The sequence below is a fragment of the Podarcis muralis genome, chromosome 4 (genome assembly GCF_964188315.1).
Source record: "Podarcis muralis chromosome 4, rPodMur119.hap1.1, whole genome shotgun sequence".
NCBI lineage: Eukaryota > Metazoa > Chordata > Lepidosauria > Squamata > Lacertidae > Podarcis > Podarcis muralis.
Window position 1 is genome coordinate 53,638,403 of NC_135658.1, and position 16,907 is coordinate 53,655,309.

General features: G+C 41.1%; 1 protein-coding gene across 1 annotated transcript in view; it reads left to right on the top strand.

The window, feature by feature from the left end:
• The window catches only part of MRPS6 (mitochondrial ribosomal protein S6), a 28,691-nt gene extending 19,643 nt beyond the window's left edge, over positions 1-9,048 (top strand). Inside the window, exons 2-3 of the mRNA XM_028727109.2 lie at positions 299-438; positions 8,423-9,048. Of these exons, the coding sequence (XP_028582942.1) occupies positions 299-438; positions 8,423-8,603 (321 nt within the window). The 3' untranslated portion in view covers positions 8,604-9,048. The remainder of the gene's footprint in view (positions 1-298; positions 439-8,422) is intronic.
• Positions 9,049-16,907: the final 7,859 nt, after the last annotated feature.

Consider the following 16,907-nt stretch of genomic DNA (forward strand, 5'->3'; position numbering starts at 1 on the left):
AATGTGCAGTATATTAAACATATTTGATGCTGTCAAAAAATGCACATTCAGTCTAGAATGTCTCCCATTGAACTCAGTTGGGTGTAATTGTGAAGAAACAGGTGCACTATGTTGCTGTTAGTGATTGTTATAGTCTGATACAGCACCCTTGAAGGTTATGGAGAGAAGAATCAGAATTCCCCCCTCCCCTTTGACATCTATTCCAGTTTCTCCTTTATTATTTTCTTGCCAGGTAAGTATAGGGGGCAATAGTAATTTACTGCACTACAAACTCGTGTCTTCTTCTTTGTGTTTAAAGCCTGAGACAGCTGCAACACTGAAACGCACAGTGGAAGCTTTGATGGAGAGAGGAGCAGTGGTGAGGAATTTGGAAAACCTGGGCGAAAGAACGCTGCCATACAGAATTTCAAAGCACAATCAACGTCACACCAGAGGAGGGTATGAGTTTCACAAGCCTTGAGTCTAGTTTTTAATAGAATTTCTTGCCATGGAATGTTTTTGAAAGGGGAAAATTTGCAGCCTGACAACATTGGGCGGAGCAGGTAAGCAAAGTAGACAGGCTGGCAGAGTAAGTGGGCAGGTGGGTGGCCCAAGCAAGCCTTCACACTTTTCTCGCATTGCCTCCACTTGCCTGCCTGTTTGCATGCGCACATGTACATCAGGGCAAGGGGAATCCAGGATTCAAATGAGCAGGTGGCCGTGCTGGGCAGGCAGTGTGAGCAGGTAGTTGGGTGGCTGGTCCAGGCAGAGCTGCAGGCCTTCACATGCTCACTTTTGTCACCACCACCAGCAGTCCTCTCAAAACTCTCCCACCCCCTCTCCTCCATCCTATGATCTCACTGCTGCACTAAGGAGGGGAATGAAATAGAAGCAAATCTCTTTACCCTGTGTTGCTGCCCACTTTCTGTTGGCGGTGCAAAGTCAAGAGGAGATAGACACTCATCTTCATTTCCCTGTCTTCCTAGAGTGGCAGTGGCAACAGAGTCCTGGGATTTGGGCAATTAGTGAGTGGATGCAAGAGTTTGGGGTGCACTGGGGGGGTGGCAATTGGCAGTGGGGTGGCAAGTGGGGATGGGTGTGTTGAAGAATCTGTGAGGGATATGGGAGGAGTTTGAAGGAGCTGTGGTGCTATTAGGCAGGGGGAGGTTGGCAAGCAACATGAATAGGTAACCCTTAGCTGTTAAATAAATGCTCAAAGCCATGATCTAAAGACAAGGTAGGAGCATAGGGGAGAACACTGTGTGCAGCTGAGGTTTGGATGTTGCTGCAACTATTTTTACTGATTAGGGACACGGTGGTCATCAGTTAAAGCTGTGTGTGCTGTTCTTTTCTGCATACACATATCACTTCTTTGGATTGAAGCCCAGGTACAGGATTTACTGTTAAGGGCCTCTTAATTTCCATTGGGTAATTAATGTAACTTAGATACACTTTTCATTTCAGAATTAAACTGTTTCTTTCCAGAAGTAGACTCCACAAAGCACACAAATCTGTTTACTTAACAATTCTAAAATGAAGCACACAGTAATTTGGGTAGATAATTTCATTCTTCATAGTTAAAGTAAAGGGACCCCTGACCATTAGGTCTAGTCATGACCAACTCTGGGGTTGCGGCACTCATCTCGCTTTATTGGCCGAAGGAGCCGGCGTACAGCTTCCGGGTCATGTGGCCAGCATGACTAAGCTGCTTCTGGCGAACCAGAGCAGCGCACGGAAATGCCGTTTACCTTCCTGCCAGAGCGGTACCTATTTATCTGCTTGCACTTTGACGTGCTTTCGAACTGCTAGGTGGGCAGGAGCGGGGACTGAGCAACAGGAGCTCACCCCGTTGCGGGGATTCGAACCGCCGACCTGATTGGCAAGTCGTAGGCTCTGTGGTTTAACCCACAGCGCCACCCGCATCCCTCATTGTTATCTGCTAGTTAATGCAAGCATTGATTCTTTACTATTTCCTTTGTTAAGAAATGCCCTTCATGTAAACACTTCCTTTTCAAGGTAACATTTTTATTTCACCAAAGCCAGTTGGAAACGATAATTATTTATCTTTTGAGATACTGATTCAGGGTTGATTTTATTCCCTTTTGCGTATCTGAACCAAAGTATATTTTTGAGGGTGTTTTTAATGGTGAAATCATTATTAAAGATGGCTGTGCACAAGTAAAAGAAGAGTTATTGTTGTAGTTACTGATTTTAAGAGAAATATCTTCAGCCCAAGAAAATAAATGCCCTGGCATTTGAAAATTAAGATGCATTAGATAAATGATTACAATGGACTGCAGAGTTTATCCTATAATTGCTTAACATTTTGCTGTTAAACTCCCTGAGAATATCTTTTGAAAGAGAAATGCCTGTAAGCAAGGATGGAGAAATGTTGCTAGGCAACCAGGGTCGCACAGAGACTTCATTCAATAATCAAAATAACAACTTGCAGTCTTTCTCCCTGGCATTTGAAGATACAAATGTGCACACCTTGATGGGCAGCCAGTGCAGCTTATTACCTGTTTCCCCTTGCGGATATTTCAAATGATACTGCTGCACAAACTTGCAGAGATGCACCTCTGAAATGATAGCCACTCAAAACATGTTCATATTTTAAGAGCTTATTATCTTGTATTTCCCTTCCTTACAATAATCTATATAGTTATATATTTATAAAGAAATGTGTTTCTTTATAAAGAAACATATTTCTAATCTGTCCTTCAGTACTAGCTCATTTCCCCAAGGGGGGGGGGCATGCAAAACACACATTAAAACCAAGTTGGAAAAATAAACCAGATTAAGAGCATATCTTGCAAACCATGAGGAGTGGAATCAAACCTTTACAAGTTAAAAAATAATTGAGAGCAGTGCAGAATAAAAGCATTTTTAGTGTCTTCCTGAAATTGCAGAGATGAGGTCCATCTAACCTGCCTTGGCTTGTGGGTTCCACAGTCAGGGCACAGCCACAGAAAAGGCCCTGTACATTGCTAAAGAAAGCCCACACCATGGTTTAGTTTCAAAAAACAGAACAAAACACTTTCTCTTGCAAATACCCCACACAGGAAGCATTCCTGTGCCTAAGGAGCTGCATGTCGATAGGCATGTGGTGAGATAGGAGCAGAGGAAACTGCCTTAAACTGAGCCAGACTATCTAGGTCATTATTGCCTACACTGACCGGCTGTGACTTGGGGGGTTTGCATCTAGGTCTAGGACCATTTTCAGGTAGGTCCTGGGTCCTACTACTGAGTTACGAGCCTTTCAGCTGCATCTGTTTTGTTTCACGTGCATATGCTGCGCAACCTCACCAAACTCAATAGGTCCCTCATGTTTTGCATCATCTTCTTGATTGTGTGAGAACAAGCAAGTATTGATGTGCGTTGGCATCCAAACTCTGGCAATAAGTGCTACAGCTTGCGCTGTGTCTGGAGTTGCATAAGAGTTCAACCCGAGTTTAAATTCACTACTAGCATTTGTGCTGTTAAACTGATGATGTGACACAGGCGCACAGCGTTCTGTTCAAGTATTTTGCAAGGTGGGAGATACTGTGTGTGTGCTAAAATCTGGTGGCGCTGTACAGCAGATGTTGAGTGCACTTAAGTTCCATTAGCTGAGCACTTGATTTCAATAGAAGTGCATCTACTTTCTCTTGAGTGTGCCCTATGAGAAAAGGATTGGGGATTAGGTAGGTAGGGGCACTTCAGAGGCAGTGAATAGAATCTGCATTGCCAGTGGGAGTCTACCCGAAAGGCAAGCAATTAAAGTTGATGGAGTCCACTAACACTGTTTATTTTTGTATTTTCATCCATTACAACATTTCACTGAGAAATAAAAAAGCTGATCCATACAGGATCCATACACTATTGTGGGCAGTGTTCACACAATGTAGTGATGGTCACTTGATTATGATTTTCTGGTCGTGCCATTTCTATACAGTATTGGTCTGATCTGGTATTTGTAAGGGTGAAGGGTGGCTTCAAAACATTTTTAACCAGTAAATAGCTTAGATAGCTTTAAAACTAGGCTAGACAAATTCTTGGAGGATAAGTGTATCCTTGCTATCAGTCATGATGCAGTCCCCTGGTCCAGAAGTAGCAGGGCCAACTGCTCTGGACCAAACATTTTACTATGTTTTTATATGTGCTGTAAGCCGCCTGGAGTGGCTGGGGAAACCCAGCGAGATTGGGGGGGGGGTATTAATGAAATCAAAGCAATAACAACTACTACAGTAATAAGGCTATTGTCTTTACGTCCTGTGTGTGGACTTTCCAGGAAACGGGATGTCTAACTGGAAGAACCATCAGCTTGATCCAGCAGAGTCCCATCTTGCATTCATACAAAAAAAGTTCTTTAGCTTATGTACTAGAGACAATTCTGCTATGTAGAAAGCGTACAAATAGATATGTTGCTGTTGAAATGATGTTACAATCTGCATGTATATGTTTTGCACAAAAAGCCATAAAAGGAAAATAGATGTCTTTTGAGAAAGCTTAAGGTACGAAAACTGAATTGAAGCAAATTGTCCTCAGTGTTCGCTATGAAAGGGGTGGTTTGTTGTTCTTGTTTCCTCTTTCCTGGATCATGGCAATGTCTCTTTTTAAAAAGAAATTCAGTTGTGGACATAAACGTCTACCATATGGCAGGTTTCCTAGCACATCGAATCATGAAATTATTGCTTAACATTTTTCTTCTCGCTTTCATTCTTCATAAATAGACTTGCATTCTATGGGATACTAGAAACTGCCATCAGTTGATGTTGGCTGGTGGGTATGACTGTGCTTTTCAAGGGCTTTGCCTGATTCTTCTGACATGAAATATCCTTTAAAAAATATATTCTTCAGTACATTGGATTGGAGTACACCCTATACGTCCAAATGTGAAGCAGTTTGTTTTGCCAAGTGTGTAAACACTTAAGTTGCAGTTGTTACACAAAGGGCAGCTAAAGCTTCAGTCCTAATCCCATTTACCTGTGAATAAGCCCCATTGTACTTGGTGGAACTTGCTCTATGAAAAAGCTTCATCCTGTGTCCAGCTCAAGGATTCCTTGCCCCCAAGTCCGGGTGGTATTTTGAGAGGCAAATGGAGGGTTCTGTCCCCCTTCTCTTGCATAGCAGTCAAGAGGGGATGGACTTGGCCTGCAAGCGAAAGCTGACCATGTTTCAGATTCAGATGTTAATATGGCTTATTTGATCTTTTCCAGAAGTGTCCAGCACCTTTGGGATTCCCAGTTTGGCTCTTGCCCATTAGTAGACAAGAAGTTATTCTAGCGTGTCTCTCAGCCACACAATCGGTGATATTCATCTTGACTTAATAAGCCTTCTGTGGTGTAGTCTAAAAATTGTGATGGCATATTGGAAAGCTGAAGCTGACTCTTTATAAAACGTGGAAATTTCCTGGGCACGGTCTTACCCAGGTTCTCCCTTGGGCCCTCATTCACACAAGATCAGCTGAGAACTGCTTTTCCCAATAGGATTCCAAAACAAGCCTGGTCCAGGTGTTTCTCTGGTGCTGATTAACTTTGATAAACCCATTTGGGAATATAGTTGTCTAGTATACTATATTTTAAATCCCTGGATTTAATCTTGGCCTGGATACAGTTCAATATCCAGTCCTCTTTTCTTACCACTTGTTTGATCTGAAATAGGTCTTCATTTAACTCTTTACAGAGATGTTATTTTGGCAGTAAAAAGTCTTAACTGTCCCATCACATTTTATGCACAGTGCACCAAAATAACTAGGGTTTCTGTACTGAATCAGCAGAATCGTCCTGATATTTTTTCCCCCTGTACTGGTTTTTGCTGCTGGTGCCTGGAGAGTTTGAGCTGTACTTCCATCAGGTTTGCCTGCAAATGAACGTTACATCTCTGTAAATAGATCTTTGCTGCCTCCTCTCTTCCCCAACCACCTTTCTTCCCATCCCATCCTCAAACCACATGCACCAGGTCTTGTTACTTTGCACGAGAAACTGTAGTGCTACAGTACTTACATACCCGGCCACAACTCATTTCTGAACATGGAGCTGCTCCACACATTACAGAGCTGCCGGGTTGCACAAAACACAATCGGTGCTGGCTTGATTGCCTACGAACAGAAAGTAAGTTCCAGCTCAGCTCTTAAAGTGCAGTTGCTTTTTCTTTTGCTTGTCTGCCTGGGGCATACCTGGGCTATAATTCCAAAAGACAAAGGTGGATTTTCCTGATCTCTTGTACACGGATACATACCAAATCCATAGACTGGCTCCAATACTGGGGGTGTTTGATACAGCTAATAAACTTTCATGCTGCAAATTGCTATGTTTCTTGTGTCTCCAGATAACATTTCTTGCTGCTGCTGAAATGGCAACGACAAAGACAATGCAGCAGCAGCAGCATCTCATCTCCCCCATCCCCCAATGCTGCCTTCAGTTATCATCAACAGCAGCACAGTGGAAATTTCCACTCCCTGCCTATATGAGCAGGAGAGAACACGAGTTGCAAGCCATTCCTTCTGGAGCAGAATCCATTACAGTTTTAAAGACACAATGGAAAGCAGCCCGCTATTCTCGTTTAGCAAGGTAGTAGAAAAATTAGTAAAATGTAAAAGGGGGGCTATGTTGTGTGTCATAATTATCCCCCAAAAGATGCAGATATAGAACATACATTCTGTATCTTTTGTTTCAGGAGGATTAGATGAGCACAAATGGCAGGAAAATGTTAAGGTTTTGTTTCTTTAAAAGACATGGCTGTTGAATTTTTCTCTCACTCAGTTTACAGTAATGCCTCATTAAGACTAAATGCTGCAAGCTCCATATGAAAGGAAATAGGGCAAACCTCCTTTATCGAAGTCAACTAACAGCACAATGTCTATTCAAAAGTAAGCCTCACTGTGTTGAATGGGACAATCCCCAGAAAGTTAGTATTGGATTACAGTCTACTAGACCACTAAAATATTATTTTCATTTCCAGAGACTTGGCAGTCGAATATCAATAAAACAGCAGCCAAACACACTAATTTGAAATGTGCCTTTCCAAAGGCTTTTTAAAAATTGTGGCATGGGGCAGTCAACTTGCACATTCTTAGGAGGAAGTTTCATAATGTTGGGGCCACTACTGAAAAGGCCCTGCCTTAGAGCCTGCCAATCTTAACTAGTCTTAATGGCGGGCCAGTAATTACTTACAAAAACAGAACAGAGAATTCTATTTTAAGAGGCATTCTCACTTCCTCTCAGGATGAAGTGCCTTTTCTAATATGATGCTGGCTGCAGTATGTGCATCATACCCCAGAACTATTGTTTCTCCTCATAGTTGCTTCTTCCTAATGGAACCAGGCACTGGTTTTGCCTCCCATTTCAAAGCCAGTAGGTCCATCCTCAAAAGGAAGCTATTGCAGCTTGTAGAAAAACGCCTGGGTGTTCATATCATCACAGTGAAGTTTTGAAAATCACTTTGCTCCCATGAAACAAATTTCCGGGATTCTTCCTTGCACTTGAGTGAAATAGAAGATCTGAAATGTTCTTGCACATGGTAAACACTCTGTTCGTCAAAGTAGACATTGGCAAATGGGAGAATGTTTGCCTTGATACCAAGAATTCCAGGCAGTTCTAGAAGTGTGTGAAAATTAAATCTCTGCATTGTTGCCAAGGTTGCAGAGAACTACAGTATGGTATGCAGAGCCTCTGAATGAATGCCAAGACTCTTAAGTTGGTGTTGCCTGTCTTCAGATGTGGCTTCTGTCCTCAGTAATTTGAACTTTTAAAGCAAAAGGACAATAAATACCTGCTGCCTTGACTTGTTTTTTTGCTTCCCATTTCTAAATAGAAAAATACCGTCTTGCTATAGCAATTTTTTTGATGGGGAGCGTGCATATCTTACAATACATAACTAGATTCTCTGATATCGGATATCTGTACTCGGTAGCATATGTGTGACATGATGGTGCTCTCCAGTTGTATAGGGAGGAAGAATGCATGGAATACATAGTCTCTCATACAAGCTCTATCCTTGTTCAGAGCAACAATAAAATGATACTCTGGGGGCTTGCCCTAAATTCATAAAATTTATACTAGAATGCCTCTTGGAAATGCATTTCTTTTCTGGAACTTTGATCTATAGAAGTTCAGACACTCTCAAGATGAGCTTGGATCTGTTGTGATTATAAAGGAAAGGGTTATGTAACTTCTGGCATTTTTAGTGGATGCCAACGTAGAAGGGTTTAAAAGGGAATTGGGCAAATTCATGGAGTGAGTATGAGTCACAAAAGGTATATAATGCCTCCGGGATCAGAGGTGTGATGTCTTTGCATACCATTTTGTGGGGAACAGCAGCAACAAGAAAGTGTTGCTGCCCTCATGCTCCATTGGCATGTAGGAAATGCTGCGCTAGATAGACCTTTGGTCTCATCCACCAGGCCTCTTGTGCTCTTTCATGCTTGTAGCTTTGTTTTTATTGTATTCTTCTTTATTTCCAGGTATTTTTTGGTAGACTTCAATTCTCCACCAACAGCTGTTTCAGCCATAAAGGACCATTTAGGACGTGATATTGATGTGATCCGGTCTTCCATTTTAAAGCACCATGTGGCAAATTCAGAAGAATGCATGGGCATGATACCAGTCAGCACTGAAGATAAACTAACAAAGATGAAGAAATAAATAGCCGGAGACCATAGAGGCATTGCTGCCCCTAATTTGAACCTAATTGTAAGGATCTGTGATTTATGCAGTGTGCATAGGTGTGTTACGTTTGACTATTCTGCAGCAAATGAAGCTTTATATATACACTTTGTATTTTAAAATCGGGGCATTTCCCCCCAAAGAATTGCATCTGTTGCTGAAGTCTATCCTGCCCTAGAAAATTCAGGCTGCTTTCTTAATGCATGCTTGAAAAAGAAAAAGAAAAAACCAAGTCCCATTGAACAAAATAGGACTTGATCCCAAGTAAACATGCACAGACTCAAACTGTCAAACTACCATTGTTTTTTTCCAGTTAGGACCTTTCAGGTATCATATACTTACACAGTTATAATGTTCTACCATGATGTAAATAACATTTAATGCAAAATTTGTTAATGAATGTAATAAAAAAATACAAAAAGAACATTTAATGACTGGTTTATAAAGGAACAAACAATTAGTAAATTAATTCTGATCACTAGCATATTGTTTTCAATGCATTTAAATGCTGCTGGGTACTCGTTCATGGAAGTTAAGAAAATGATATGGCTATACAAAAATGTACATTGCAGTGTTGGTTTTATTTTTACAAAATAGAACCAGACACTATCTTGATATTTGTTTTTAATATATTCCGAAATATAACTGCTGGCTGCTGCTTCTGCATTTAGAAATACTAATTGTGTGGATTAATAATAACAATTACATTAGCTTAAGTGGATGGATAGATTCAATAAAGCCTTAACAATTTCCTAATTTTATTCTCTTTCCATGTTTTTCCTCCATAAGACCCCAGTAAGATTTCCAGTGCTGCTCCTTTTTTTAAGGTTAGGGAAGACTTTATTTTTTTTAATGTTTACATTTTTATTTGTTTTCAATGTAACAAGTAAGAATAAAAAAATAAGGAACAAAACCCTTCCGCCAATTGAAAACAAAACAGCCATACACAAATAGGATTGTATACACATGTATAAAAAGGGTGTACCGAATAATATTGATATACCAAGACTAAAGAAAAAAAGGGACCACACAAGGAAAGGACATATGAAAGCTCAGAGTCAGGGTAAGTGGTCAGACCAAAAAACCAAGTGGCAACACAGAGGACATTTAGTACATCCTGCTTGCATAAGGTAAGGCAAGAAGGGCCATCTACAATTCCAAATCCATCGCATTTTTATCAATCCTTTGCTAAGCCTGCTCCATTGGGTCAGTTACAGAAGACGGAAGGTTTATGTTTGAGGTTAAACTTTGTACCTTGGTTCCCAATCTGTTTGGGAAGCCTGTTCTAAATCCAAGGTGTGCTTTCCCATAGAAAGTAATGCAAAATGGATTAATCCGTTCCAGACTTCTATCTAACGAGACCATTGATCCATAAAATGAAAGCAATAATCAATGTACTGTACAGGGGTACCTCAGGTTAAGTACTTAATTCATTCTGGAGGTCCATTCTTAACCTGAAACTGTTGTTAACCTGAAGCACCACTTTAGCTAATGGGGGCCTCCCGCTGCTGCCACGCCACCAGAGCACGATTTCTGTTCTCATCCTGAAGCAAAGTTCTTAACCTGAGGTACTATTTCTGGGTTGGCGGAGTCTGTTACCTGAAGCGTCTGTAACCCGAGGTACCACTGTACTATAAAATAAGATAGTATTGTAGATGAGAGAAATTAAAATTACTATTTTTTCTTATGTGCACTGATGATAGTCATTGTTTGGAAGGGGGGCTTTTATCCATTTCTTCAGTCACAAGCAGTAGCTGAACTGGGTTACACACAGTCACAAAAATGAAGTCACAAGCCGCAGTCACAAGTCGGTCCCATAAAATGAAGAACAAGTCATAGTCAAACGAAAAAGCCACACAAAAATGCAAAAAATAGCAAAAACCAAATCTCCAAGTATCACCTCTGTGTTGTGTGGGTGCTCGGGACTTAACAGCCGACAGACTGATTAGCAGCAGGGAACTCAATTTCAAACAACACACACTCAACAGGAAGTAGAACATGTTCAGCTTCCAAGGCAAAGTTCACAAACCGGAACACCTACTTCCGGGTTTGCAGCGTTCTATTTCCAAGTTGTTCATAAACTAAGCTGTTCTTAAACCAAGGTCCACTGTACACTTCAAGTCTGGCTTGAGCCTGAAAGTTTACTGTCATATCTGCTGATAATCTGTTGATTTAAGAACAGGAATGTTGTGAAAACCCTACTATACCACTGTTGAGGTAAAAACAGGTCATCGTGCTAAAAAAAAACAAAACCCAAGGAAAAGCTAAAATTGGGAACCACTATGTGTCCTTTCCGGTGACAGCTAGAGCAACCAAAGCCACAAAGATGATGGATTTAAAATACTAAGCGGGTGCCTTGACCAGTCATCCTGCCAAATACAGCAAAGCCTTTATATACTAGTGTTATCTTAGTTCATAAATGTGCTTCTCTAAATCAGAACTTTCTGTGTGAATAGTCCATTTGATGTAGTAGGTAGTTCACACTGATACATACTAGTGTCTTCCAATCACCCCATTCCACATGCACACTTTCTTTTTCTGTTCCCAATATAAATTAACTGCTGCTCAGGTCAGTAATTAGCTATTTTAAGCCACTAACACGCAGGAGCTTTGAAAGCCCAGTATAACTAAATGTCTGTTTGGAGTATATGTTGACTTAATGCCAAGGGGTTTGTTTATTTTTGGGTAAATGACAGTTTCAGTAAGCTGAGCAAAAACCCTGCTGTAAAGTGTGCTAGCAATAGTGAGCAAAAAGTCCCATTGCAAACCTTGAAAATCCAAATTTTCCAGTGATATACCTTAACATTACTGGTTTTCAGTATCACTTTTGAGTTCACTTGTGTCACTAATCTTGCCAATGTCCAGACATGTTGCATGTATACTTTGAAGAGCTGGAATCTCAGTTATTAAAAATGTGATGGCATTTTCAAAACATCTGTGCAGTTGGTGGCAGGAGTAGAAGGATATTAGCTAAAGGTAGGAAGCTAGGGGGAAGTTTCCACTACCAGTGTTGGAAAATCATTTTTAAAACGTACACAGCTCCCTTTTAATGCAGCTGGAGACTAGGCCAGCCAGGTGTCTAGGAATCATGATTATGCTAGGATATCTTAGCATATATAGGAGTGCTTAAAATGTGGGGTACTTGGTCCACACATACCATGTTTCTTGCCAGAAACACTAGTGCCAATGCTGCAAACAGAAGAATAGAATTATTCAAGGCCTAACAGTATCCTAACTACACTATATATTGTTATGGGTTTGCTATCAGATTTCTGCCGGTAGGGCTGTCAAGGTGGGTTGCCTTGGGGCAATGCTTCTACTTGACAGATGTTAGCAGCCTACTGATGTGTTTCCATGGGAACGGACAACGTAAACCGCTTTCCTGAATACTGAAAGGGTAAAAGGTAAATTTCCCACTCTTCTAGACAAAGGCAGCACAATCCAAATGTATGTGTGCAAAGAAGGAAACCAGCTCAAGCTGGGGGTGGAGAGAGGAGAGCTGTCTCTTTAAGTAGGGTTGTTCTGTAAGTAACAGGATGAATGCTGTGTCTCTGGAGATTCAGCACGGGAGCAGTGTACTTTGGCTTTATGATGGAGTGTTTAATTTCTCTCTGCCTATGCTCAAACTGTATAATTGCTAATAAATGCAAATCATTTTAATGTGCTAATAAGCTTACAGCAATGCCTTTGCACAGGGAACCAAACCTGGGTAAACACTGTTCTCCCAGAACTTCGCAGCAAGCAGAGAAGTAGGGTGAGCATAATATGCAGACAGGAGTCTATCAACTTATTAAATGATAAACTGCTCTTACATGGAGTTTGAAAGCTATGCAAGACTGCACATCACAACATCCTTCCCCAGTCTAGCGTCCTCTGGATCTTTGGGTCTCAAACTCTCATCAGCGCCAGCCAAAATGTTCAATAATCAGAGACAATGGAAGCCAATATCTGGAGGACACTGGGCTGCTAGGGAAGGCTAGCTTATGGTAACCCGTGATATTTCCTCAGAAGTTTCCTCAGATTTCAATGTGACCTATTATATGCACATTTACCTGGGGCTAAGTTCCATTAAACTCAGAAGGACCTTTCTGGACACACAGAGAGAGAATTGTAAGGAAAGCACAGCAAGTTTTTAAAAGGCGCTTTGGTAACGCCATATGTTTCTTCACACAACTTTGGCTTGAGCCCTGACAGTATAAAGGTTCTGGCCTGAGTTCCAGCCAACCCTGGCACAAATTAAAAACGGGGCAAAGGAGAAGATCAGGCTATTCAGCCAGCCCTACACAGTATTGTTGTAAATAGAATTCCTGTTTTGTCTGTAGTCAGTTTGAACTTGTAAAGGGGCCCGAAAAACTCCAGTGCGACTCTTGCTACATAATCATTTGCACTTCTTTGACGTTTGAGGAAGCCAATAATAAAAGTAATCTCCAATTTATTTCCCTGTTAGGTTTTCCCTTTTTCCTTTGAAATAGCTGTACTTTTAAAAAAGCTATGTTTCTTAGATCTCTCCACCCCCCAATTTTTTTAAAATAATGGGTGTACTACAGGCAATGACCATTTTGCATGGTTGTTGCATTCCTGATCCTTGCATGTGTTGCTGTAGCATATGTAAGTCCCCTTTTCCGGACACTTATGGGTTGCGGTAATGCACATCTGTCATTGCTTGTACTAGGTTGCAATCATTATTGTGTGGATGCTATGCTGCTGATGATGTATAAGTTGCCCTTCCGTTTTAAAAAGTGCTCAAAGTTGTGTGCATATATAACAAAACAAACATAATCTTACAACAAAGCTACTTCAAAACCAATACCACTAGCACAGTTAGATGCTATACTGCACATTTCTACAGGCCTACTGGATTAGATATATTTTCAATATTTACTAATAAAAATAATATATAGTAGCATCTTTGGTCCTGAATGCAAAATATTTTACTCCAAAGCAAGCTGCGGATGCCTTCTAGCTCTTTGGTGTTTGTCTAGAACAGGGGTGGAGAACCTGTGGCCCACCAAATGTTGAGGTACAAGTCCCACCATCCCTGACCTTTGACCATGATGCTTGCGGCTGACGGGAGTTGTAGCCCAACAACCTCAGAAGTGCCACAGTTTTCCTGTCCTTGGTCTAGACTCTAGAGCATTTACAATTTTCTTTATCTCTTTTCTGGAATGTTTTAAATTATGACATCTCAGAAAGGAAAATATTTTCACTGGCAACTCTCAACACATAGAATCCGGCTAAATCATCCCTTCAACTGTCCCATATTTTTTTCAGGAATATGTAAAGACAATAAACAGAAATCCAATGTAAAGTGCTAGAGGATGACATTAAGTAGATGTTGGGATAGTTGCAAACCTTTTTAAAAGACAGCTCAGCAGATAGCCTAACAGGCTCAGAGCTCCATATACATGATTGCACTGAAAAATAATCAATTACAAGTACAGTGGTACCTCGGGTTACATACGCTTCAGGTTACATATGCTTCAGGTTACAGACTCCGCTAACCCAGAAATAGTGCTTCAGGTTAAGAACTTTGCTTCAGGATGAGAAAAGAAATCGTGCTCCAGCGGCGCAGCGGCAGCAGGAGGCCCCATTAGCTAAAGTGGTGCTTCAGGTTAAGAACAGTTTCAGGTTAAGTATGGACCTCCGGAACGAATTAAGTACTTAACCCGAGGTACCACTGTAAGCAACATCTGCCTTTGCAAGGATAATTGGGGCCACTAGGCACTGATTGTCCCACCATCACCTGCTTTCTACCAATCCCTGAGCTAGGATATATTTCTTTGACAAGTTCTTACTTTATTGACCTGGGGAAGATTCATAGCTCAGTGGTATTTTATTGCAAGTTCAGTGCCAAGGATCTCTGCTTATAGCATATCTGAGAACGCCCTGAAGAACTGCCCCACATCAGAGGAGATAGTACCAGACCAGTTGTACCAATAGTGTGACGCAGTCTAAGGAAACTTCTTGACTAGGCGCTGCCGTGTGAGAGATCTGCTTTTAATTTAACCAGAAGCTCGCCTCTACAGCTCTCTTATGAACTGTGAAGGGGATGTGCAAGGGCAAAGACTTAGTCACAACTCAGAATACGCAATGGCCTTGTTTTGTTCTGAAAGCTTGCCGGCAAAAAAATACCCACTTTTAATTCACCCACAGAACTATAGTAAAAAGCCAGCTTCACTGATCCACAAATACAGTCCTATCATCATTGCCCTTCTTTAGAACTTTAGCTAAGATAAGACTGGGCAGTAAAGGATATGTAATGTGTTTACCTAGAGTGTAAGTTTCTGGTGACTATGGGACCATGCCCAGCAAGCTCACTTTAAACACAAGAACCAAGGCCATGCCAACCTTCTCAATGCAAATCAAATCCAAACAGCTTGATCGTTCAGCTTGTTAACTATTAACACTTTTCTTCTTCTTTCCAAATTGCAACAGCCGTTGGGTAAGAGCAGACTGTGGTGATCCCTGAAATGTGCTATAAATATTATTTGTCCCCCTCCATTGATTCAAAGTTACATCAGTGGCTTGCTGGGCCTAAGGAAAACGAAATCAAGGGTGGAAGGGAATAAATCAACTCATGTAATTTTGATCCTGGTTGGACGGGCTCCTCTTGGCCATGTTTGGAAGACAGGCCTCCTGCCAAGGCACTGCTGCTGCCTAGACTCTGGATGGGAAAGGTTTCGTTCCCAAAACACTTCAGAGCAAAGGTTAGAGCAGAAGGGCTCTGCTTGTTTGTTTGTAGGGAAGAGGCTGAATGAACACAGCAGAATTTATGAATCAGAGGTTTTCATTTGGAGGTCAGAGGTCTCTGTTCTAACCAGACCAGGTGTTAGAAAGAACCTCTTCATAGGCAGCATTTTTAATGTACACCTCAGCGGGACAACCATGCACTTTGAGACAGATATCACAAAGGAACACAAACAGGAGATGCAGGACAGGCTATAATCAATTCTGTCAGGTGTCTGCATGGGGTCAGACTTGAGCTTGTGCTGTAAGAAACATACAGTTAAAATCTAATGCTAGTATTTTGTAGAAACTTAGCAGGAATGTTCATGGGTACCACTTGTAGGCTAGACTAGAACTTTACAAGGGATGGTCCAAAAATATACAGAATAGGTCATGAGGGTGTTGTCATTTTTATTTGTTGAATTTCATACATTGTGTGTGGCAACAAACCCTGTCTAAAATGTCATGTTACATTGCATCATAGAAATAAACAGGCATGCAAGAACGACATTCTTGCTGAATAATCTGTGAATAAAAACATTCTGTATTTTGTTTATTTCAGCATACCGTACCCCATGTTTTCTTTTTTCCTTTTAAATAAATTTTATTTGGTTCCACAAATTCATTCACATTCATATTTATCCATAGTAAAATAATAATAATTCACAAGATTCTCCATGGGTTCTTTGAGTAACTTTTTAACTTTTTAATAAGTCCGTCCAGTTTACTGTCCTCCATTGTATACAAAATCTATGTGTCATTGCAAGAGTTATTTAAAACCTGCTGAAGAGTTCAAGTGTTTACAGTGCTCTTTCAAATATAATATCAATTTGTCCCAATCTTTACTGAAGTTTTGATCCTCCTGATTTCTGATTTTCCAGGTTAATCTTACCATCTCTGTGTAGTCCAGTAGTTTTGTCTGCCAATCCACCCTGGTAGGTACCTTATAGTCTTTCCAGCTCTGGGCAAGCAGTATTCCATGTTTTCAATCTAGCAGGCTTTTCAGAGCAGTTTACAATAACACATTAACTATCTTTAGCAAAAGAAATAGATAAAACTACAAACTGGCAACAATATAAGTCAGTTCATATAGGAAGCTGCCTCACACTGAGTGTTGGTCCTCCTTGCTCAGTTCTCTGTACACAGACTGGCAGTAGCTCCCTGGGGTTTTTGGGTAGGAGTCTCTCGCAGCCCTACCTGGAGATGCTGGGGCTTGAACCTGTGACCTTCTGCATGCAAGGCAGATGCTCTACTACTGAGCTACCACACACAGAGACCAACTGCTGATAAAATTCATTGCTGGTTATTAGATGCAGCAGCTTTTGAGTTTTTGGATTTGATATCCCGCTTTATCACTACCCGAAGGAGTCTCAAAGCAGCTAACAATCTCCTTTCCCTTCCTCCCCCACAACTAACACTCTGTGAGGTGAGTGAGGTTGAAAGACTTCAGAGAAGTGTGACTGGCCCAAGGTCACCCAGCAGCTGCATGTGGAGGAGCGGAGACGCAAACCTGGTTCTCCAGATTACAAGTCTACCGCTCTTAACCACTACACCACA